Source organism: Haliotis rufescens, unplaced genomic scaffold (assembly GCF_023055435.1).
Source record: "Haliotis rufescens isolate VD_foot unplaced genomic scaffold, xgHalRufe1.0.p SCAF_3, whole genome shotgun sequence".
NCBI classification, from domain to species: Eukaryota; Metazoa; Mollusca; class Gastropoda; order Lepetellida; family Haliotidae; genus Haliotis; species Haliotis rufescens.
Genome location: NW_025964001.1, coordinates 24,634,506 through 24,661,354, shown reverse-complemented (window position 1 = coordinate 24,661,354; position 26,849 = coordinate 24,634,506). Strand labels below are relative to the sequence as shown.

At 38.7% G+C, this 26,849-nt stretch overlaps 1 protein-coding gene across 2 annotated transcripts in view; it reads left to right on the top strand.

Annotated features, from left to right (window-relative positions):
- The first annotated feature begins 18,218 nt into the window (after positions 1-18,218).
- The window catches only part of LOC124144482, a 77,160-nt gene continuing 68,529 nt past the window's right edge, over positions 18,219-26,849 (top strand). Inside the window, exon 1 of one of the 2 annotated variants that reach the window (XM_046513899.2) lies at positions 18,219-18,707. In XM_046513899.2, the coding sequence (XP_046369855.1) occupies positions 18,681-18,707 (27 nt within the window). In that variant the 5' untranslated portion in view covers positions 18,219-18,680. The remainder of the gene's footprint in view (positions 18,708-26,849) is intronic. The other variant, XM_046513917.2, reaches the window with a different exon arrangement.

Below are 26,849 nucleotides of genomic sequence, written 5' to 3'. Positions count from 1 at the left end.
TCCTATTATACACATTCCAAATGCATACGAAGAGTGAGTGAATGAGTTCTATTTTATGCCGTCTTTAGCACTATACCAGACATACCACGTGGGAGACACCGGATATTGCTTCAGATTCTACTGTTATACAACTTGCTTTACGTCAAACCACAGGTACGTAACAATACCATACATTACTAACTAACATTGAAACGTTCGGGAAGATTTCGTTCTTGATTTTTAGACTTAATGCATTTCAACGGTGAAAGTCAATTGCCAATTTGCAAATTACACTTGATCAAGCTTTTCTTGAAGTCGACAAGCAATTTGAAATTTGATTTGCCCCAAACCAATCCTTAATCCAAATTACCAGCAACTATTCCTAATTCCAAATGATCCGAAACCAATCCTAATTCTGAATGTCCACCGACCTGGCCTACAATTTCTCTTGAATAAATCTTAACTTAACATTACCACCACCAAATCCCAATTATAAATTACTACAATCCAATAATTAATATACAGTATCACAATCTAATACGTAATACAAGTAATAAATAATCAATCTTGAATCAATATTTCTAATATCAAATCCTGAAACAAAACTACCGCAAACTCTGCCGTAGAATAAATATAGACGGACCAGTGCTACATGTAAATCACATTACCGCTCCCTGAGACTATCACGAGTATAAACAGACAGCGAAGCGTAAATAAACGTTGTTAAAAAAGCAGATCTGTTTATAACTGACACCAATAACAACATGTGGAAAGAATAACAAAGAACAATGTGTTTCCAGTCAATACTATTGAACCACACCCGGCTGACCTACAGTCGACGTGCTGTCTTGTTCACCTATATACGTGTAGCTGATAAACTAACAGAATTAATGTTGTCCACCTGGCATATATACATGTATAGACAAAATAACCACCATCTAATTGTATCGATAAAATAACAATAATGATAAACAAACAAATACAAACAAATAACCTGATGCAATGGTCATTGATAAACCACACATGGGCTCACACAATGAAATTCCCGATGGTGGCCTTTGAGTCAGACCTCTGTCAATGATTCTTCTGATGATCCCTTGTATATGTTGTATGTTATTCTATAATCAAATCTGCGATTTACCGATTGAGAAACGGGGGCCAATTAAACAATTTAACCAATCATTTCCACAGAATCAACTTGATAAATTAAATGACATTATTTCAGTCTCTTTTAATAATGCTGTTCTTGCGTGTATGCATCTTAATGCGTGTATGCTGCTGCTCGAACACTGGAGGAACTCAATAAAGTTTCCAAAGAAAAAATCATCAAAAGAAAAACCGGTTCCAAACAAAACTAAATGAAACAAGGAAGACATATGCTGGGTAGAACTTTGCTTGAACTTACGTTCCTCGGGGCAATCAATTTTAAAACGCCAAACATCAATTTGGAAAAACATAAAAACAAAATACAAGACAACAAAAGAGAAAATTCTAAATCAAATTCTTGATTCTCTGTGGGCAAATTTAAAGGTTTGGACTTAAAGAACAATGAAGTGGGACAAGAAAAATAAGTCCATAAAACAAAATAAACTCTTTCAAATCTAATGAAAACAAGTTTTACAGGCAATTAAATGCAACCAGTGGCAGTGATGAGAAAACACCCACCATGGGTTCTAGTGAAAGGCTTTGGAAACAGTTGTGGTCAATACCCGGCACTTGAAAACCTCGAGGAACCGGGGGGAGAGGATTACAATAATAATGTACATGACAAACTAAAGTCTCCATTGTTGTGCTTCATTACACCCGATTGCCTGAAAAAGGAAATTAAAGATTTTAAATCTAACACGGCGCCAGGGCCTGATGGTATTTGAAACCGGTTTTGGAAACTGTTTTCATGTGTCCAAACACCATTATGTGACGCTTAAAAAATTATTATTAAATTCTCTTGTTGATACAGGGGATGTTCCGGGTTGGTTGGGCAAAGATCGAACACTACTTCTCCCAAAGAAAGGTGATTTGACTGACCCTAAAAACTTCCGCCCTATTACTTGTCTGAATACACAGTACAAAATGATTACATGTTTACTTCACACTGCGCTTCCAATGACATTATTTACATGGAGCAGAAAGGAAAGTTGGGGTTGTAAGAATCAATTGCTAGTTTAAAAATTATCCTTGAAGAGACTTATATTTGTCTTAAGATCCTCTGGTGAAACGTGTCACAACTCATGATGAAAACAAGGCATTCCACAGTTTTTTTAAACGAGCCCAGCATGTGTGACTAATCTTAATGTCAGTGTTGGTTTTGTTGATGGTTCTGTACTACTGGGCGGTACAAAAATGTGTGTCAACCAAGCGAAGTGCCATATCAAATCGGCCAAGGCTCAGTTTTTCAGTGAGGGGCTATCTGAACGACCACTTCATCGAGTTTATGTGCAGTGTGTTGAGAATATCAGCAACGCCGCAGAGTCCTTCGCTTGTTTGAAGTCGGCTGACCTGAAAAGTGAAACAGAAGGCTTTTTATCTGCTGCTCAAGACCAGTCACTTCTAACTCGAAACCGTCAATGTGTGATTTTGCATCAGAATGTAAAAACATGAAATGTAGAATATGCAAGGAATTTAGAGACTGTCCAACACATTGTCAGTGGATGCCCAGCTTTGGTACAAACACATTTTCTTAAGCAGCATGATGGAGTGGTTCGATCATTTTATTACCGTCTTCGCCATGCTTGTGGTTTTGACACAGAGGGCCATCCATGGTACGACCGAGAATATGTTGAGGGCGTCATGGAAAATGATAAATGCAACATCCTTTGGAATAGGCCCGTATACAGCCTCAGACCTTTCCAGGCCAACAAATCTGATCTTGTCCTTTTAAGATAAATCCAATGAAATCATTTATATCATTGAATTTTTTTTCCCTTTTGACACCAATGTGATTGACAAGATTCGCTTTCGAAATGTCACGCTTGCATCTAGTTCTCGGTGCCTTAGGTTTGGTACCTCCCAATCTGTTGACTGACATTGGGAGAGTACCCGGGTTTGTTACCAGGAATACAGCCCTTCTGACAATCTGGGTAATGCAGTAGGCTGCAGTTTTGGGGAGTCTTCACATTCTCCGAAAAGTTCTGGGTGGGTTTGACTAGGCAGCGCTTCCTGGGAGAAGTCCCATTCGCTGTCTGGGCTGCGCGTAGAAGGGGGAAGTCAGTAATTGAATCAGTGATATTTGTAGCTGGGGGAGAGTATTAATGTTGATTAAAATGCAGCAATACATATGTGTAAAACATGTCAACACCACGTGGGTATCATTTTTCGTATATCTGTGAAATGATATGCGACAACACTTAGCGGAAAATGAACGAACAACGCTCACGGTTGACTCACAAATTACAATGATAACACCAGATGTTCGCGAAACGGATGAGCACATCCTGCGTTATCAATAGCACCTGTGAGACTACCCGGGTCACGTCTTAGGCTTGATAATATTTCTTCGTCAAGTTGTCTTGAAAGAGTGGCAAGACATGAAATTATCATGTGTTCCCTTGAGCAAAACGTAATTGATATTGACAAGCAGGTGGTGGGGAAAAAACATATACTTATTACAGGCTTCAATTAAGGTGACTCTATATCCACATGAAGCACACGACGTAGCAGCTGATAGATAAACGGAGTATTTCATTTGAAATAGACATGTTTCAATGAACACAATTTCCATGTGAAACTCACCAAGAACAGCCAGATTGCCAAACGTTACATTTCAGTTGCCATAAACAGTTGCGAAACACACAATGTAGCCTAACACACGATGTAGCCGACGTAGACTAAAGGAATACACCATTAGCTATATCCACGTGAAACATACGAGGTAGCTACTAATAGACTAACGGAACATCTCATTTGCTAAAAACATGTGAAAACACACGAGGCAGCTACCGATAGACTAACGGAATACCTCATTTACTATAGACATGTGAAACACACGAGGCAGCTACCGATAGACTAACGGAATACCTCATTTACTATAGACATGTGAAAACACACGAGGCAGCTACCGATAGAATAACGGAAAATCTTATTTGCTAAAAACATGTGAAACACACGAGGCAGCTACCGATAGACTAACGGAACACCTCATTTGCTAAAAACAAGTGAAACACACGAGGTGGCTACCGATAGACTAACGAAACATCTCATTTGCTAAAAACATGTGAAAACACACGAGGCAGCTACCGATAGACTAACGGAACACCTCATTTGCTAAAAACATGTGAAACACACGAGGCAGCTACCGATAGACTAACGGAACACCTCATTTGCTAAAAACAAGTGAAACACACGAGGTGGCTACCGATAGACTAACGAAACATCTCATTTGCTAAAAACATGTGAAAACACACGAGGCAGCTACCGATAGACTAACGGAACATCTCATTTGCTAAAAACATGTGAAACACACGAGGCAGCTGCAGTTAAACTGATGGAAAGTTACAGCTGCCTTCAACATGACAACAGGCAGCAACATACCTCAAAGATGAAAAATCGATTTATGTCATAAAACACCATTGTTCGGAACTAATTATTCGTTGTGCATGGTTTAGTTTTTACAAATGGTAAAACGTTGCAGTGGTAACAGTTCTGGTTGATGATGATGACAATAAAAGTATATTAACATTGATTGTCCAACAAGCATGATACAATGGCAATACAAGGGAGTAGATTAATGGAGTAATGATGTTTACTTCAGGCAGCCCTGTCTCCTTGTTAGACATGATTTATCAATTTTCAAAGGTTTAATTGACATCGTTCTCCGCTTGTTGGGATTCGACATTATTCGATTTGTGTTGTAAAACGACTTCAAAGTAAAGCCATTATAGTGCAATATCATGTCTAGCGAATGTAATGTCTAAATCAACGGTCTTTTTTGTTGTGGATCAACTCGATGAGTGAGTGAGTGAGTGAATAAGCTGGCGAGTGAGTGAGTGAGTGAGTGAGTGAGTAAGCTGGCGAGTGAGTGAGTGAGTGAGTGAGTGAGTGAATAAGCTGGCGAGCGAGTGACTATATATTTTGCAATGTATTAATGGATTTATAGTTCATACCCAAACCTAACCACAGCAAAATTATGGTAACATGATTAGAGTTATTAATTTTCACTGGTCATAAATATGTAATGCTGCCCAACACAACATTCCACTATGCAGTTCTGCCTCTCTGTCTTCTTGTCAGAGATAACTGTAACTTCAATGCCGCAATTACATTTGAGACCCGTCACTTGTGACAGAACCCAGAATCGACAAAACCAAACAAACACTTCCTGAAGCCTGAAACCATGAATCAGCGAGTCCATGCCATTGAGTTATTCAAATTCTACTTGTCACGTGTAGGATCCACGCCCAAATTGTCAACAAAATTCAGATGCATAAAATAACAATTCCTCAGCACATAAAAAACAACAACATTGACAGTAATAACGGGTGTTACATAATTAAATCACAAGAAGCCACCCTGGCTTACCGAGAGTATATATCAATAATGGTGTTCAGGAGAGTAGATAGATGGGTGACCGTATTCGGCAGCCAGCGTGACTCCAGTGAGTTTCTAGATCTTAACACTTGCCGCACACTGGGGCACATGTTAAATATGGTGTCTCCTGGGGCAAGTGAGGTTGCTCGTATATGCTTCTTTTCGTTCACCCAGCAGTGAACGGGTACGAGGCAGGATGAAACTGTATGGTCCCCAGGGAGCCCGGAATGATGATCGTGTGCACTCTGATCCATTGATCGGGGTAATAATGGAGCTATTTGGGCCTGTTTTAGGATGTGGATTTGGCGCATTTTAAATATATATAATGCGCGAAATCCACTCCATATATATATTATACACACACACACACACACATATATATATATATATATATATATATATATATATATATATACACACACACACACATATATATATATATATATGGAGTGGATTTCGCGCATTATATATATATATATATAGAGAGAGAGAGAGAGAGAGATAGATAGATATATATATAGATATAGATATATATAGATATCTATATATCTATATATATAAAGATATATATATAGATATCTATATATCTATATATATAAAGATATGGATAGATATAGATATATCTATGTCTATATCTATATATATATATATCTATATATATAACTTTATTATACTTTATTATGATTTTGTTCAAAAATCAATGATGGAAAAGGCATTTGTTATCATCAAATAGAAAGGGTATGTGTTTGTGTATTCAAAACTATATCTTCTTCTAAAATATATATCATGAAGGGCACATGCATAGATATTCAGCCACAATTCTAAATTATATTATTTTAAGAAAACATGATAGTGATAAGTGCGACTCGGCGAGTTTTTCGAAAGGACAGCAATAACACAAGGTGTTCAGAAAAGGGAGGCAATGACACCGGGCGAGTCGGAAATGAAAATTTGGTAAGGTGTTCAGAAATGAGATCAATTACACGGGTGTTTCGGAACATACATAACACCAGGTGTTTATAAATGATCTGCATAATATCAGGATTTTCGGAAATTAGATCAATAACACCGATTATTTTGCCAACAATAACTCTGGGTCAGTTGTTTCAGAAGTGACAGTAATTATAACTCCGGTTCTTTCGGCAGCATTTACATCATGTGTTTGACAACACTATCACCTGGGGTTATAACTATGACAGGACAAAACACTACATGCCCACCAATAATGTGGCAAGACCCAGACTACCATTCTCTTGTGGTTAGTCGCCATCGGCTGTATAGGTGACCACCATCCATGGTCTGCCATACTGTATAGGTTTCTAGCTACGTGTATTCCATTATTGAAAGGTAGGGCCATATTTCAAGACTATTCTGTAAGACACTAGAACTAGAGACATCGTGGTCTTACGTATTTATGTCGAAAGAGGTAAGATCGTCCTGCACCATGACCGTGGAATATATTTATTTTATGAAAAAAAACCCCGAGAAATGCATACAAAAGCAAGTCTAGCCAGCTCAAGCTAGCTCTATTCTGAAATCAGCATAGGAAAATAGTTTTTATTTTTAAAGTCAAGAGTGAGTGAGTGAGTTGGGTTTAACGCCGCTTTTAACGGTATTCCAGTTATATCACGGCGTTTAGAGTCAAGAAGGATATTGTGTAATATAAGATTTCGGAGATTAAATGTTAGTCTAGACGTAAATTTCCCTATTTTGACTTCGTGTGTTTGCAGGTGAATAATTGATATGCCTTTGCATGTGTTTTTGACGGATACCGACAGCGGGGCAGAATACGCTCGCCTTTTTGCGAGCACCTGGTATCATCAATATTTGATTCTGATTAATGAAAACACGATTAAAATATAGTCGGAATCGTGCAATGGACTGAGGAAATGTTTTTGTCATTTTCGTTTCCGTTTGATGTTTTTATGTGACGTTCGCGTTTGGCATTTGACCGTACAAGTCAAAATTCAGAACAATACGTTACGGGTACATGAGTTATTTATCATGTAATTTCATATAAAGTAGCCCAGAGACGTTAACTGTTGACGAGACCATTTACCCATGCCCTGAGTAACGTATTCTTCATGTGTTAAGTGGTGGGATCCTTTCTAGTCATATACAACAAGCAATTTTCGAAACATTAAAGCAATAGCCAAAGGTTTCAGCAGCTCGAGGTGATGTCCTTTCCGCCTGTACATGACAAATATAAACATTTCAACACGACAATTAGAAGTAGTTCTGAAACGCTTCAAAGGCCGTCGCTCATGGTCATCTGTAGGTCCTTATTCCTGGAAATCTCAGACTCAACAATTATTGTAGCACTTCAGACGAAACAAAGATTGAAGACCTTGTGTATGAGACTGTCAGTCGACATCAAAGATGTCGCCTCCAGCACCGATAGGGTTATCAGCTTCAAAATAAGCATCATAGAGATATGTGCTCCTGCCAGATCTCGCTGCGTCATTGATATCTGATTATGAATATTGGACATATTTTGACCTAACCCTGCACGGGTGTCTTTGTATGTGTCATGGATGTTCACATCATGTTTATATAGTATACAAGAATGTGACATTTACCTTTGGCACTAGAAGGGTATTTTGCAGTGACGTTGACTGGCATTTCCTCCTGGAGCCAAGGCAGAATGGTACGTATTCTGAATGTGTCCATCTATTCGATTAATTACATATATGTATACATATCGATGTTGATTATAGCAGATGTTTATTAAAAAATGTGACATATCTTTAATTATTGTTTTTTTTATTTTTACAAGCTCATGAATTGAATTCATTATGCGTATATATCAAACTGAGATATCTATTTACTTTCATATCTGTTTTATTGATGGTGAAACGTTTTAGTTCATTTTAGATTATAGTCCATTTAATAGTTTTAAGTAAAGGTTAGAGCTCGGGGACATGGTGTCTAATCGTTGAAATGGTTAGTTAGAGCCCATTCAAACCATGACCAACATTCAAAGAACCTTAGCACCTAAAATGTTTAAACAACATTATTTTAATAACCGTTTTAAAAAATATATTCAATAACTCTATGCTTAACTGTGAGAAGACTGTGTGAGTTGCCCTGAGTGATGCATGAGAAATATGTTCCCTGTGTCTTTTGCACGTGCAAGCTCTTTGGGGACTCGGGTTTTGAAATGAACGTTCCGGGGAAAGTGTACACGTTTGAATTCATATTGGACCAACTCGAGCACATTTATCACGTACATAGTATTTGCCTTTGTTGGTGGGCCTGTTGTAAGAAAACAGACTTGATCAAGAAAGGAGTCACACACTGAATAAATGACAAATATATGACACTTCACAAACGGATTAGCTGTTAGTCTTGATGTTAGTAAATATGTCATAATAAATTATTGTTAATTCCACATAATTTTCCCTTGCCGCCGTGACAGAACACTGTATTCGTTAGTCAGGCTTACGGCTTACATATTTCGTGAAATTGTTACATCATCTAGGTTCGTTAGAGGGGAAAACACTTTCTCTCATTGCCAAGCGGTGTTTAACTAACAGTTCAGTTAGTTAATAGACTATCAAAGACAAATAAGCCATGGATTAATCTATGGTAGCCTCCTAGTTTCATAATAATAACATTCGTCTATGTTGACAATACATTAACGAATTCAACCTATCACTAATCTGATAGTTTTGTTTTCCATTTTAGAAGCCATGTATTAATGATGCTTTATACTGATTCAGTGCGATAATACTACAGTCGCCTCCTTTCAGCAACAGATTTATATTTACGATTACCGTATTACAAGGAGCACTAATGACTTATTTTTTTATAGATTATATTTATCAAACAACTTCATATATATCGACTATATCAAAGTAGATAAATACTTTTTCAGTAACGAACTTATTTTCTTCCGTTTTGTGTATATATCAAATCAGAGAGCGTGTTGTTTTTTTCCAAAAAGTGCACAAATGTCTTAATATCACCGTTATTCATTTGTTTATAAAGTTCATCAGTATTTGTATTTTACAACTCCAATGAAATATTTTGACATGATGTATTTATACAATGTTTATTACAATTATGACCATACTCCATGATCATTGTTTAGATTTCATAACTTTCTTTAAAATATCATATTTCGCACATATTTTCAATAACAAGGGTACATCTGTACAAATAAAAATGAAGGAAGAAACTTGAAGACAAACGACATGTCATGTAATATGTATGGAATATCACAAACATAACTATCACCAGTTTGGCTTGCCTTTTCGTTGTTGGTTTGATACCATTTACCACAGGGCTTGCGTGGTAACCTTTCGTCAGAATCTAAATGCTATTTCCAAATAATGACATTTGTCGTGAGAGATGCAATCAAATGCGATAACCCGCTTATGCAAATACCCATCCCCCACTGCAGTTTCAGGAACAATATTATTTTCATAACGCGCATTGACAGCTATTTATACAAGCAATAAACGGCGTTAGCTTCGTGTTAAATACTGAGAATTTATTCAAATTTCTCCTGTTGTTACGAAAAAACGAAATTATTCTCTGTCGTGTGCTGGCTCTGTGTAGGGGATTTTTTTGACAGGTTGAACCCAGTTCTTCCTGTCAGACTAGACAAGGGTCAATTACACTCAATTTCAACACGAATTTCTCCACTTACACAATACACCCTGTTGTGTGAAATAGACATCAGACTGATCGTCGACACGATTAACAGATACATTTCAATAAACTGAGTCACGTCCGCAACGTCCTAGGATGTAAGGGTGCACGACAGTGACAAATTTACATTTTAGTTCAAAACCATGACTCAGTCTTTGAAATTGGTTTTTCCTCGGTTTCGATACGCTTCATTACAAGTGCATACTACTGGTTTTCCACAGCGCATGGTCTGAGGACTAAAATCAGAAAAAAGCCTGATTGCTTTAAATCGAAATATTTTCACTGATAACAAGCCAGGCTAACTGCATTTGTCCATCTCGGCCTAGCCCGGTGGATCTGCAAGTGTCTGTGATAGGGAATCAGCCAAGTTTAAATGCCATCTTCGGCAAGCGGTAGTTTGGGTGGTCGATTTACTGGGATCAGTGCATTAGATCTGCAGTGACAACTGACTCCGACAGTCGATGGGATAGGAAAATACTTGTTAATGACAAGTCGTCGCGGGGAGACTCTTGAATGATTGACACCCAATTGTTAGCAGAGTGATGGTGGATTGAAATGTTTGCTTTGCAGCATAGTGAGTTGACCCGTTGTAATTGAACTGAAGATTCCTCTGAAATGCGGTGCCACCTTTTGGTAAAAGGGATTGTGATAAATGTTTATAGCATTTATCGAGTTATACTAGAACGGTCAGACTGTATGTGAAGCATGTTCAGACAGTAAAGGTCTGCCTGTTCAGTCTTTCTCATATGCTTTATTGGATTTGATTGGTAGTTGTTAAACGCTGCACTCAACAATATTCCAGGCATATGACAGAGGTCTGTAAATAATCGACTCTGGATCAGACAATCCAGTGATTGACATCATGAGCTTTGATCTACGACATACATCACCCACGAGAAGCATGGGTTGCTGAAGACCAGTTCTAGCCCGGGCCTTCACATATCCTTCACATATCCTTCACATATCCTTCACATATCCAAATGTCTTGTTTCATTTAATGAAACCCAATTAATCGAGACAGTAATTTGCAGTGAAATTGTCTGGATTATCAAGTATCAGGGTACAAATCATGGGCATACAAGAATGTCCTTAAGTTATGTATGGACATTTGCAATAGAAGCCGCCCGGATCGTGGCGTTTCTGGATTAACGAGGTTCAAGCTAAAGTAGTTTAACTGCTAATCAAGTTAGTTTGGTGCAATAACGGGTTAGTTTATGACAGTTTATTCTCTATACAGAGCTGTTGATTTACTCGTTATGAGTGAGTGAGTGAGTGATTATGGTTTTACGCCGCTTTTAGCAATATTCCAGCAATACCATGGCGGGGGACACCAGAAATGGGCTTCACACATTGTACCCATGTCGGGAATCGAACCCGGGTCTTCGGCGTGACGAGCGAACGCTTTAACCACTAGGCTACCCGACCGCCCCTACTCGTTATGAATACACAATGCCTTTTAAAAGTGTCAAATGTAGCAAATGTTGTATTTAAGGAAAGTACATATTCTAGTATTTTCTTTTCTTTCTTTCTTTCTTTATTTATGGGGGTGGGGCGGTGTAAGTTCCATCCGGGATTCAAACCCACAGTCGGAGTGTGGTGAGATCGCTGACTGTGTGTGTACTGCCGATTAGGTGCCTCACTCCGAATGTTCAGGCTTCAATCCAGAATTGAGTATAAATAAAACAAAGTACCATAATGTGTTCAATACAAAGATCCAAGTGTGATCCAATTTTCAGATAAAGGTATTCTACCGTAGATTCCCTTGACCCCCTCCACTCACCCCCCTCCCCCAACCCAACCCCAAACACAAACAGGCCTGCATGTGTCATTAATGTAGAGAATGTAACACATGTTGACAGCAAACGATAAAAAATATAAACATTTAATGAATACATTTCAATATTTATATAAGTATTTTTTTTAAATAAATAACAAATTGAAATGCTCACTTACATGAATATTTGATCATATGAAATTATCACTGTTACAGAACTATTAAGATAAGGGAATTGTTTAATTTATTTCTAATCATTAAAAGTTAATATCACTGTGGTAGAGACATATATATCCCCAGTGCCCCCAATATTACTGCAGCAGGAACATGGATATCACTGTAGAAGGACCATAGATATCATTGTAGTAAGAGCATTAATATCACTGTGGTAGAGACATATATATCCCCAGTGCCCCCAATATTACTGTAGCAGGAACATGGATATCACTGTAGAAGGACCATAGATATCATTGTAGTAAGAGCATTAATATCACTGTGGTAGAGACATATATATCCCCAGTGCCCCCAATATTACTGTAGCAGGAACATGGATATCACTGTAGAAGGACCATAGATATCATTGTAGTAAGAGCATTAACATCACTGTGGTAGAGACATATATATCCCCAGTGCCCCCAATATTACTGTAGCAGGAACATGGATATCACTGTAGAAGGACCATAGATATCACTGTAGTAAGAGCATTAATATCACTGTGGTAGAGACATATATATCCCCAGTGCCCCCAATATTACTGTAGCAGGAACATGGATATCACTGTAGAAGGAACATAATATCACCATTATGAAACATGTCCATCACTGTAGAAGGCACATTAATATAAATGTAGAAGGAAAATTGATGTAATTGTAGAACTATAGATATCACCACAGCAGGAACATTGATATCACTGTAGAGGGAACATAATGTCACTAATATGAAACATGTCTATTACTATAGAAGGCACATTAATATAATTGTAGAAGGAACATTGATATCACTGTAGAAGGAAAATTAACATCACTATATATATTATGAAACATGTCTATCACTGTAGTAGAAACATTGGTGTAATTGTAGAAGGACAATATAGATAACACTACAGCATAAACATTGATATCACTGCAGAGGGAACATAATATCACTATTATGAAACATGTATAAGTATCACTGTAGTGGGCACATTAATATAAATGTAGAAGGAAAATTGATGTTATTGTAGAAAGAACATAGATATCACTACAGCAGGAATATTTATATTACTGTAGAAGGAAAATTGATATCACTATAAGGATATCACTATTGCTGTCAAAGGGGCTGCAGCTAAATCGTATCTATTTGTAATGGTAATTATGCGTATGGTATGATAACTTATGCAATGTCCCGATTCTGTGTAAAGGTCTGCTTCAGGACGATATGTATGACATCCCTCTCCTCAGAGAGATGAAAATTGATGACATTGTTGAAATGTATGTCCCTGCCATAACCTGATTCCAGATGTGGTGAATGATGTGTTTGATTTATCCGTGTTTTTGTACAATATGTATTATTACCATCACACCATCGTTAACCTCGGCGTCACTTTCTTTATCAATTTTGGATTTGTTGATGTCATCACAATTTATATTATTTTGACATCATCAGCAATATCAATATCCTTATCCCTGTTTTATCTCCTCCTCCACCTCCTCCTCATCATCATCATCACCATCACCATCACATCACCATCACCATCACCATCATCATCATCATCATCAACGCCCACGCAATATTCATTATCATAAAATTATAAGTATAATTACATTACCATAACAATAGAATTATTATTCCACAAAAACACTGACAGTTGTTATTATTATTGTTACCAGCATTGATTTAAAAACACTAGGTAACACATTGCGTCAACACGTGTTATCACCCTGACGCGAGTTTGCTTAACTGTGTCGGTATCAGAGATGTACATTGCAGTCAATCAAATACGAGATATCCAGTTCCTCAGTCTAGATCTCCCCTTGCGCTAAACTAAACTGTACGTTTGACATAACGACACGAACCCAATTACCGGGACGTGACAATCCGCCCATGCTTGTTATCCCATCTCGGACCGTGTACCTCCGCCTTTTGGCCACAATATTACAGAGGGTGCGTATAAACGGCGATATCGTCTTTCATACAGTCTATTCTATTTTTAATTTTTTTTTTATGTTATAGTTTTGGCTGATACCGAAACATTTCATGGCAACATTAAACTCCGTCAAAAGACATGTAAATATATTGATGTAATCGGCCCTTCTTAGATTTAACATGAAGTCATCACACGCTTTGAAATATGAAGCGTTGGAGTTGCAGTCATACGCTCCGAGAACATTGTACAGCCAAACGGTGAATTCCCGTTCATTCGATTATTCACAGATCTCTGTCTGACTATGGCTTATAATTATATTATTTCATTTTTGGAACACGTGTTTAATACATAATACAACATTTCATAAGACTTGGTGATGTTACTATCTTTATTCACAGACAAATGTAACTTTCCTACTAAATACATTTAACTAGTAACCAACAGGAAAGAATTAAGTGAATTCACTTCTGTTTGAGACACTTCTCATCACATACGCGTATTAAACCGACATTCTATCCATTATTCATATGCAATGGGACTTTCTAAACTTTTTAACGTAATGCATTATGATGAATTATGTAGGTGAAACGCACCATGGCCGACGTTGTCTGTTACTTTGCCAGACACGGCGCCGACGCTGTAAGGTTTCACACCAGATCTACAGACATGAAGGGTTGTGTTAGAACGCAGGGGGTCAGGTCACGTGATCAACTTCACACTCTTTTTCCAAACAGCGGGATCAAGTAATATTGACACACATGACAAAAATGTCATTTTTGCACCTTATACTGTGCGTCAATCTTTGTCGATTCATTAGTGTTCTTTCACGGATATCTCTATCGCCACCTCTGCATGGTACGGCTGTGTTTACCTCGCTTTACGGTAGCTTAATCCCTTGGAGATTAAAACCTAAATCATGTAATCCATCGATTGGGGGGGGGGGGGGGGGGGGGGGGATTTAGGGGGTGAAGGCGTTGAGGGAGGGGGGATGTTTTGTACATCATATCACCTCAAGCTGATCTGTCACATCTTACTAAGAAACACTTGAAGAAGTCAAACTTCGAGTTTTTAAATAAATTAATTGGGGCACTTTTTACTGTTATATCGATCGACCTGACTAGTTCTTATGACGCTAATGAGAGACACGCGATTGTAAGTTTTACCCTGGGGAAATAACCACTTTCTTGCTAAACCCTACAAAACGATCCACGTCCGGCTTTGTGCAAGCTCCTTAATCAACGGGGTAAATATTTTCCCAATCACTGAAGCGATTTATGTGACGTTAAATAGTTGGGTGGAGGCGCGCTGGTAAATGATAACAAACAAACATTAAACAAACACTGGCTCTGCCTGTTACAATCATTTTATACCTACGGCGGTTTTATGACACGACTATAGCCAATAAATCCGATTTAGGCGGTGTAAAGCTGTTTCGGGCACGTGTTTGCTTGTTGATATAATGGTGCGCTAATGAGAAATGAGGCTACACACTTTCAAGAATTATTTTATGTTGTTTCGATCGAGTTCAATCACAATGGCGACTCGACGTGATATCTCTTTTGTATCTACCAATGTGTAATGTTGCAAGCGTGTTCACGGGTTTGAATTTATTGAACATATTGACTGGTAATTAAATATGTTTAATGTTGGGAGTAAGTCTTTACTAGACTGGTGGGCACGGGTGGCCCAGTCGTCTAAGGGGCCGCGATTCGCTGTGCAGATTTGCGTCCCTTGGGCACGCCAGAAACCTATGACTGTGGGTTCGAATCCTGGTTCGCCCCAAATATGTTTCTAGGTTTGTCAGCACCATACCCGAGATCATGGGTTTCACCGAAGTGGTAAACGTCTGAAACCTGCATGACTTCGGGCTTTCCTTCCATATTAAGCTGACACGCCGCGATATTACTGGAATACTTTTAAAAGCGGCGTTAAATCCTACTCACTCACTCACTCTTTACAATACTTGTCAATACTACGTGTGTGGAGACGGCTGTATCTTGAATACGTACAATATATGTTGAATTATAATCCATGTAGCTGTGTCTTATTGCATTACAGATAGCATGGACTTTAAAGATCTCTGAACGTGCCTGTTTCTATCCAAACAACTCTGTACATATACTTGCACAAAGTGATGTAGATAGCTTAAAATACGCGATGTAGATAGATAACATATAGATTTATATAACTGGCTTAAAAAGGAGACCATAGATATACCAGTAAAATTTACAGTTTGTAGATGCTCTTAGATATACCGTTGATATCTACAATGTAGATGTTTGTAGATATACCGTTGATATATACAATGTAGATGTTAGTAGATATACCGTTGATATCTACAATGTAGATGTTTTGTAGATATACCGTTGATATATATGCAATGTAGATGTCCGTAGATATACCGTTGATATATACAATGTAGATGTCTGTAGCTATACCGTTGATATATACAATGAAGATGTTTGTAGATATACCGTTGATATATACAATGTAGATGTTTGTAGATATACCGTTGATATATACAATGTAGATGTTTGTAGATATACCGTTGATATATATAATGTAGATGTTTGTAGACATACCGTTGATATATACAATGTAGATATGAGTAGACATACTGTTGATATATACAATGTAGATATGAGTAGATATACCGTTGATATATACAATGTAGATATGAGTAGACATACCGTTGATATATACAATGTAGATATGAGTAGACGGACCGTTGATATATACAATGTAGATATGAGTAGACATACCGTTGATATACACAATGTAGATATGAGTAGACATACCGTTGATATATACAATGTAGATATGAGTAGACATACCGTTGATATATACAATGTAGATATGAGTAGACATACCGTTGATATATACAATGTAGATATGAGTAGACATACCGTTGATATATACAATGTAGATATGAGTAGACATACCGTTGATATATACAATGTATAGTTCGACGAGATAGATAGCTGATGGACTGGATGGATGACAGGTACATGTACAGTGATAGAGAGAATATTGATATATACAGTGATAATAGAATGACGAGTTAGCTAAATGGATGGATAGATGAGTGGTTGGTAGGTAGGTAGGTAGGTGGGTGGACGTGTGTGTGAATGGATGAGTAGGATGGATGGGTGGATGGGTGGGTTTTGGGTAAGGGATAGGTGGCTGATTTTTGGATAGATGAATGGATTAGACAGATAGCAAGATGCTGGAGACATAAATATTTAAGTAGTAGGGATGGATGCACTGTGATGGATGGATGGATGGATGATAGAGCATGGAAAAATGGAAATTAACAGTCGAGGCTGATGGACAGATTAGGAATAAAACCTGACGATCGACACGTGCTAATCGAAAACATCGTTATATAGTCATTACAATGAACAAATCTAATATAATTGCCATTGTCGTCCTAACCAGGCCCTTGTCCTAACCAAATTACACCGCGAACTTTTGAAGAAATTATCTCTTTATGAACACTTTTACAAAATATGACTACTTTTCTCTGAACAATGACAGGGCCGCGTTCTTTGTCTGCCAAATGGCTTTACATTCGGAAATTGAATAATCACGTCTCTGTGATGAAAATAAACAGATGATAATTGATGCTACAACATATTATCGTCACGTCAGTAGCACTGCAACCAGACAACCTGCCACGTTACGCTTTTGTACCGTTTCATTTCACTCGACAAATATCTTAATATCTTCAATCAAGGATTTTTTATTTGCTAATTTTCCGACGAGGACAATGTAAACGCCCTTTGAACAAAAGACAACACTTTTAAACGCGGCAGCCGCTTAACAACACAGGACTACAGAACACCGCTCAGAAACATTTATATTAATTACGACATAGAGTGGGTTCCTGTGCATGGACGATAAACATTTTAATAGTTTTCTTCACGGTAATTACGCTGTAAAATTGCCAGACACCCTGACTGCTTCACCCCTCCCCCTTATCTGCCCCAGCGTCTGGTCGAGGAGGGGGATCACCGAAATCTTCCTCAGTTTACCCTTCCGGAATATAACGCTTTTACCGTTTTGTGATCCTTTTGTTTCGTAAGACATCCACGCGACACAACCCAATGCTGCAAACTCGACATCAATAGTTATATACGGGTAAATGTGAAGTCTAACCGCGAAGCATCCGAAACGAAATAATCCCCGCTATACCCCAGTGTGAAGAGGCAAGAATGGAGGCAGCGGGCGGGTCACGTGACGAGGGATATTACCCCCGCGAGCCAGCTAACCAAGTGAAGCGAAGCTAGGCAAATCAGTTTGTAGGCCTCCGTATTGAAGCCTGCACCATGTGGCTAGTGAAGGGCTCCAGTTTGTAGGAAACCCGTTGTTTGGCTCTCTGTTCACTGTGCGCTTGTACAATCGATAGCTCAGTCATATCGAGACGCCGATCGTGTAGAGGGCCCGGCGATGAAAGCAAAATTGATGCGATTCCAGCCGTTGTGTCTTCGCTGGTTCGACTGCGGAAGAGTGATATACCGATAGAAAGGATTAACTACGTGAAGCTGTGGTGAAAGGAAATACTCAAAAAGGACTAGTATAATATATTTCTTCACTGGACGCTGTCATACCTGGAAACAGTGTATGTTACTGGCTTCTGCTGATATTGAGGTGAGTGTGCCTTTGATCAACACCTATCTCACCTGTACAGACTTAACGCTATTACGATTGATGATGTGTGGGATGGAACATCACATACGATTCTGCCTTTGTATTGGAGATTTGTGTTTATTAAGATGTGAGGTAACATCACATCTCCCCGGTGTCAGGTTTCTGTCAGACAGGTGCAACCACAATGCCTTCACCTGATAAATCTACCTGCCGCGTTAGATTTGCTGTATAATCAATTCTTAGCATTAAGCATGCGCGATGGACAATAGACGCTAAACGGAAACGATTTACGATTTCGATATGAAAATAAACAAACCTTTTAACACATTACATTAGAAGCAGGAATAGCGTTTTTTTTATAACGCATGTATTAACAAAACTGACATAAGATCTTTCATGTTAAAGAAACAAGCCTGTTATCTCACAACCTTTTTTAAAGGTTATTTCCGTGTGTTTTATCATGATTAGACGTTTAGCGTTTTTATTTACACTTTGTTTCCCTTTAACGGAAGTTCGCACTGGTATATCTTTTGCGTGATTGAATCAGCCGGAAACATTATGAAAACTCTTATCTGAAAGTTAACAGACACCAGCTATTACATAAACTCTGGGTAACTTCCGCGAAGCATTTTCCCGTCAACTGGGGATCTGGGGGATATTCGAGCCTTTGTAAGAACGCTGATAGACTAAACAAAGAGGTTGGGGACTTAGGTAGAGAACCATATTGATTACAACAGAGATACTTCTTATGAAGTCAAATCCCATGCAATTATAAGCCTGATGGTCGATCGGTTCCTTTTCCTTGAAGCACTCTTAACAGGAATTCCGTTGTGTGTGCACAACAAAACATGGACAATTAACACACCGTTGTGAACGCGTCTACAAAGTGTTTTGTTTTATTGTACAATTTTCACGCTCTTGTTATTCTATCGACCCAAATATTAACGCGTTGAAGATTGAGATGTTTGCACCAGTATGGCTATGTTCGCCATTGTACCTCAAAAAACTTTAAACAGGGATGGATCATAGGATGATGGTACTCAGGGAGGCGATGAATAACACTGACTTTATTGGTGATTCAAAGCTATGTCTTCACCGGGATCAAAATGGCATAAATACTTAAAACCTACATGGCGATTTTCCGCTTTGCATACCATTGTTCTGCGGCTGACGTTTTAAGACTATGCTGTCAATGTCAGAGTCGGTATGATCTGTCACAGACACTATCAGGTCTTAAGTTGCTGAGGATGGAATTTACAAGCAAACAGGGAGCATGTGGGTGATCAGATGTTTTTGTGTCGTTTACTGGGCATGTATGGCATTTCGAAAATGATGAATTTCATAACATGTTGCCAGCGGAATGGTGTGTGGTATTCAGTGATAATATTATGAGAGACTATGTATGATACCGTATACCTAATAACCATGCTGTTGACGTTCTCGATTAATATAGGGTAGGATGTGTGCGCTGATGAAATAGTCTGCATAATAATGCATCTTGTTATGTCATATATATGAACCAAAATATATTATACATTTGTGCTATTCATTTTCATACGTATTGAATTGCTTTTAATGACACGCTCTCTAATACATAATGTAGATTCGTTAATGTTTCGATATGGTTTTAACTGCTATCATGATCTTGACGAATGAACTATGGTCCTAAGTCAAGATTATACCAATATATAAAGCATTTGTGTTTTCTCATAAATCGATATTAGTAGAAGTATCACAATTTGAAGATGTTCAATAATAAAGACAACAATTAGGACATTTTAATGCGATCACATCAAATAACGATCGATTTAAGTTTGAAAAACGATACCCTGTACGTTGCGTTTCCGACTATATCAATAATTGATAATTCTTCTAAATGTTTCAATTCTGTTAATAAATCAAATGTTAGTTAAATATTTTATGTGTAACACGTTTCATTTCAATAAACCTTTGAATAAAAACGTGAAACGGAGTGTCAAAACGCAGTGATTGCATCTAATCACTTCCAATTCGCATTTCAACAATAACTAAGAAAACTTCAATCATGTCAAGTGCGTGTCGATTGCTTGCCAGGTGACAAGAGCTCGTTTTGGGAGGATAATGTAAATCACACGTCTCTTTCATAGGCCTTTCCTGCCTCTGTAGTCTGACCAGCTGACCCTTAGTGAGATTTAGAGTGGACTTTGATGACCACTGACCTCGGAGGCTCGAACAATAATATTTTGTCCACCTGCATATGGGACAAACGGAAGGGTGTAATTTTCGAGACCAAACATCTCTTAATTAGCTATAACTCGCCGTTTTATGCCGGCGTCAACATGTTCTCGTTTCAATACTTTCAAAACTGAATGGGTCATAAATATGTCCACCGGATCCTGTCAATCATAAAAGGAATATCCAGATCCTATGAAGATTGGCCTCTAGATGGACGGACGTAATGGGGCCATTTCACTACTTGAGCTTCGGGTTACTTTATCGTACTATGGCCATAGGCAGATGGGTCATTTCACAGCCCCTTGACCAGATGAAGACGGTTGGTTGTTCTGGGTTTCTACTTCCGATGTAGAAGGTCATCAATTTCGCGTTAATTTGATTGTAACCATGCAGAGAACAATTCCACTTTGACCACCATCATAGACTTCACGACCTCAAGGAAGCCAGTAATACTCTTAACACTAAAATTATAGCGTATATACAGACGTATGTCTGTCGATGAAAGGGAATTTGACATGATTATGATTGACGCCAACCAAGAAGAGTGAATTTCTGAGATGTTGCCTGGGCTTCGATATGTTCTGAATAAAACACGCGTTAGGATAGACAACTCTTCGATCTGGTTCTGTCTATATCCAGCGCTGGGCAATTGACAGGGATGTAATGGCCGCGTAACGTATATAAGTTTATGTTTATGTTTATGTTTATGTCCTTACTGTTTTGTTCAATATTTATTTCGGATGCAGTACTTCAGCATCGTGGTGATTGACAAACCAGAACCTCATCTCTGAGTTGCAGCATCAGCTGTGAAAAAATAAATCTCAGTGGTAATTATTTTCGAATTTACTGCTATAAAACCGAGCCTCGCCTGATATAACGGTATTGAAATACAGTCGCCAATCCGATGTCATTTTCCCCTTGCGCCTGGAGGCTGAAATGGCTTATCAAGAGACACTTGTCGGCCGAGTGTCCCTCAAATCAAAGATTACGCTGGTCATCGGTCAGCACCTCCCCGGGGATGTCGCTGTTGGTCATCACTGTCCAGATGCTGTAACTCACGTTGATGCAGACGATGTCGTTATCCGCGACCCTGTTATCATTGTGTCTTATCTTATCTAAAGGCAAACCACTCAGACGCGATGACAGTATTCCAGGATTACGTCTGACGGTCATCCTGTCGAGTTGTCACGTAGGTAACAGTTACTTATTCTAAATACAGATAATTATCAAGGTGTAACACTGTTGCTAATTCCCCCCCTTCACCTGTCACCCCTGTAACGAGGTCCACAGTGGGGTGATGTCATTGTAAGTACTATTTACCAAGCTGTGTCATTGCCTCGAGCCTCGGAAGGTATAGTTTCTCACAACACTGATATTCGGATGCAACGTGAATGATAGTGAAAATGAATATTATTATTCATGATGAAATTGTTGATGGTATCAACAACACAATAATGAAAATAATCATAATGATGATGACGACGGTGATAATAATCATTATAGTGACAACAGCGATAATTATGATGATGGTGACGGTGATAAACAGCCCAAGGTCACATATTCTTGAATTCATTCATTGATAGAAGGAGAGTACACTCTATTTAAATATCGGCCTCTCTTTGGTCTGAATAATGAATACGTCTTACGGGTACCCATTAACTTCTTCGTTATCAAAGTTCTTATACGTATATTATTTATGCAGTGGAAGAGATTAAGCCGTTTTTAACATTCCTCTTTGAAATCTGCCCATAACTGAAATATATTGCATCTTTGCACGATGTACGCGTCGGTAAATTCATATGGTTTGCTCTTTATTACCAGGGGCGGTCGGGTAGCCTAGTGGTTAAAGCGTTCGCTCGTCACGCCGAAGACCCGGGTTCGAATCCCGACATGGGTACAATGTGTGAAGTCCATTTCTAGTGTCTCCCGCTGTGATATTGCTGGAATATTGCTAAAAGCGGCGGAAAACCATACTCACTCACTCTTTATTACCAACAGCTCATGAATGTCGATGGATCTCCATATCACCCATTAAGTCAGGCCTGTAGATAACTTCCAAGTTCATATAACAACGTCAACTATGTATTATCTCGCATAGATCATAAACACTATAACATTGACTCTCCCGTATGGCCACTGACTTACAATTTATCCCTAACATGCAAAGAGGCCATTGCCTACTGTCCAACATGACTTGAAGATACCCTCTCCCCAGGTGGTCTATACGTTACATACAAGGTGTCCAGTGGGCCGGATTACCTTGACCATGCACTGACCACATAATAGGATCTTACCATACTCTATTATAGGGGTCTAGGCCCCTGCTGGGGTGGTAATGAGATGCGTGTCGAGTTCAATAGCAAGACTAACCAAACATGGTTCACATAGAGACATCGTCTATTCATCGGCATGCAGAATTTGCGGTTAATGTTATCTTATGGAATCTCAAACTGTGGTCAGTGGTCAGTTTAGGAAGGGTAATCCCGGGTTAAGATGCCAGGTATCGGGTAAAAAGGCCAGGGGGTATGGGAAATGAGGCCTGGGGGTCAGGGGTATTGTTTTGTGGACAGGCAGCGTGCCTTGCCTGGAGAGGATTAGTATTAGAGACCTATTCTCGCCTTAATGCCGTCGAAAAGAGGTAATACCATAGAATTATATTGTTACTTTATTCTGATTTTGATTGTCTTTGAATTCTGCGACCAATGGCTTGACCAATGAGTGACCGATGGCTAACAAAGAAAGCAATGACGTTTGTCGTGACCGACGTAGTCGTAGTAGAGAATCTTTTGCAGAAAGTTGATTCGGGTTCAGGTGAGCTTAACAGCGACAAAACAATTTCCATAATCAAAATAAATCTCTGCTGAAAGTAGAACAATTAGTTGTTGTGGACCCAGCACACTGTCATGCATACACATATGGTCAAAACGGATATGGTTAAGTTCAGTATGTATGCTGGACCAGTGATAGGTAATTCTATAGTCTATATACACATGCCTGGACTTAAACATGTTATAAAAACCGCTTTGACAACTGGTTTGGAACACGTATAGTTATAAGGATACGAGTAACCATCTTCAGTTGATGTTCAAGTTCAGCATATCAGTTACCAAAAACTGTTTTTGTCACAACCGATCTTTCGCTTTGTCTAAAACTAAGCACAGCCCCTTGCATTGCGTCACATCGGTGTTTAGTGACGTACTTAATCCAGGCTGTTGTTACCGTACCGCTGCCGTAACCTAGACAGATGCTGTGGGCATTCCTGACTCCTGATTTGGACTCTCTGGGGGAGTGGGTTTGGTTGGGGGGTCACGACAATGCTCAGGGGGGCAATTTTAATCAAGAAGTGTGAAGTCGAAAATTGAAAATGACAAGTTGGATACAAGGCGGTGTTATGGCGACTCAAATTAGCGAGTTATTGATTAAGAAAACAAAGAGCTTTGCATTTCAATTTTCATTGGAGACAGAAAAGTGTGTATGGTTTAGGGTGTCTTCAATTGTATTAAGTGAAGAACTCTTGGAAGAAATTGGAATTGGTCTGTTCAGAGGGTTCGTCCCGTTGGCCACGGCGAGGCGTTGTCTGGACATTCGAGACAGGGGCAGTGGAGGTAATTGACGTTGTACATGTATTATTCTTAATTCCATTAGTCATGGGCATCTGAAATAAGAATCACATCTGACCCAACTGTACAAGTCAATGTCACATTTCCATGTTGTCGATATCAACTCACTGGGCTCTAAGATTAGTGCCACTCCAAACTGAAATGAACAAATAATGGTTACTGCCAAGATATCTTTATCAAGTGACAGTGTTCTGAAATAGATGCCAAGTCTGATTGAAATACCCAGTGTCACACTGCGCACCATGGTATCGATATCAAGTGTTCTGAAATAGGCGCCACGTCAATGAAATAGGAATCACTCTCAATCCTTATCAAGTGATGCAACTCTACAGCAAGAGTCACGTGGAATGCATAACAGTGTCACTCACTGCCACGTTCTCGATATCAAGACACTGACAACAGCTGTGATCCACAGCAACAGCAGCGTTGTACATTGCACATTCTTCCCCGCTCTCTTTTCAGTGCACACACACCAGCTGTGTTTACGATGTGTGATTGCTGTTGTGATTCCCAGGTAAAGCGTCTCACTCAGATGGCGGTAATAAAATAAACAAACTGTTTATATACAAGTCGACAGAGTGTCAAGCATGCATGTTTATTTTAAGAACAACATTTGTTTAACCTATACAAACCCATCATAAGCGTTCCGTTTCTTGCATATCCAAAAGTAATCACCACGACCAGATAAAATAGATCTACCGTTAACACGGAGGATGTGCGTTATCAAAAGGATATTTCCCCCCGTTAATCTTCTAGGCGTAATGCAATCATATATTACGATTACATTTGTAATGATATGATTACATGAAAAACATCTTTTGAATAAACATTTCGTATACCTTCCTACCTGTACGATAAGATGATAGGCTCATTTCATTATTTAGTAATCCTGATACATATTGATCGCATATGTTGTTATTACATTTGCATACAAACGATTACACATAGTCAGACTTGCATGTTCTTATAAGCAATGTGGTGATGTAACGAAACGTTGTTAGATAAACTGGGATTTCATGCGGAAGATTCAGCATGGGATTGCATTTCATATGAAACTGACACTATCCACGTGCAGGGCTAATCAATTGCTGCTGTCACTCTCTCGAGCTTTCCACATCTCTGATTGAGACGGATGGTGTTCATTTCAGTGCTCCTTGTAGATTTCACAAGCAGGTTTGATCCACGGCTCGCTGGTCTGTCGTGATTACCCAGCCCACCTCTCCAAAGCTTTGATTAGAAGTAGGCAAACTTAAGTTAATTGTGGGGTTGTACTCCAGACGCCTTCATAGGGTGACAGAGTGATTTATACAACTTTTATCTTACATGTAGTTCCACTGCGTATTCCGTCCGTGAAAAAAACAACGTGAGACGTAGTGAAACCTGAATCGTCTTCCTCAGGCCAATGTGCACTGAAATTCCAAGTGAAAGGCTTCATCTCAACACAACCTTAACTTCGTTTTTTTAAACATAATTATAATTATCACATTATTAAAAAAATGTTTAAGTCAATTATATTTACTTTGATCATAAGTTCAAGTTCCATATCCAATACAATAATCTGTCATTTCGAAATATTGATCAACTTTGAGGATAATTTGTGTTAAGAGCAACGAATATTGAAAATTAAAAGGCTATTGAAGTTTAGCATTGAACTTGGTCAATATACAACAGTATGTTGCAAGCAACAACAGCTGCACCACTAGGATAATTATTAGTTCAAATGCAGTGTACTGGTGTCAATTTCAAATTTTCTCATTTCCATTCGCCTTTACCACCCAGCTGATGTATTTTAAACCTTGTCGATATCTCAGATTGCTGACTTGTGGCTAGAGTGCTCATCCAACTACATTAACACCCGACGCCCATTTCACTTGAGACTTACTGACAGCATGGGGGTGATAATTTTACATGCCGTCTCTAACTCGAGGTTTACACAAGACTAATCCAATTTGAAGGTCGCCTTGACATTTAACAAATCTAACCCTATTAGTGAGTACAATGTTGGCATTGCCTACAAAAATGAACATGATTCCAGTCCTTTTTAGATGAAACCAAATTTATTTTTTAAGTGATTCGCGTCTTACACGCTGACCTTTGCTTCCCTTTGCTAAACATTCCTGTTCGTTGGCGACGCACGCCCTACCGTGAGGGAGCAACATGTTAAAGAGCGGTTCTTAATAGTACATTCGATAGCCCAAGACTTGTCGATGCATATTTCATCAAAGAAACATCATACGGCCACGAAAATCATTTCAAAAAGTTACGTGCTCGTGTTGGATGTCAGAAAATCCCCAACCGTCTTAACCGT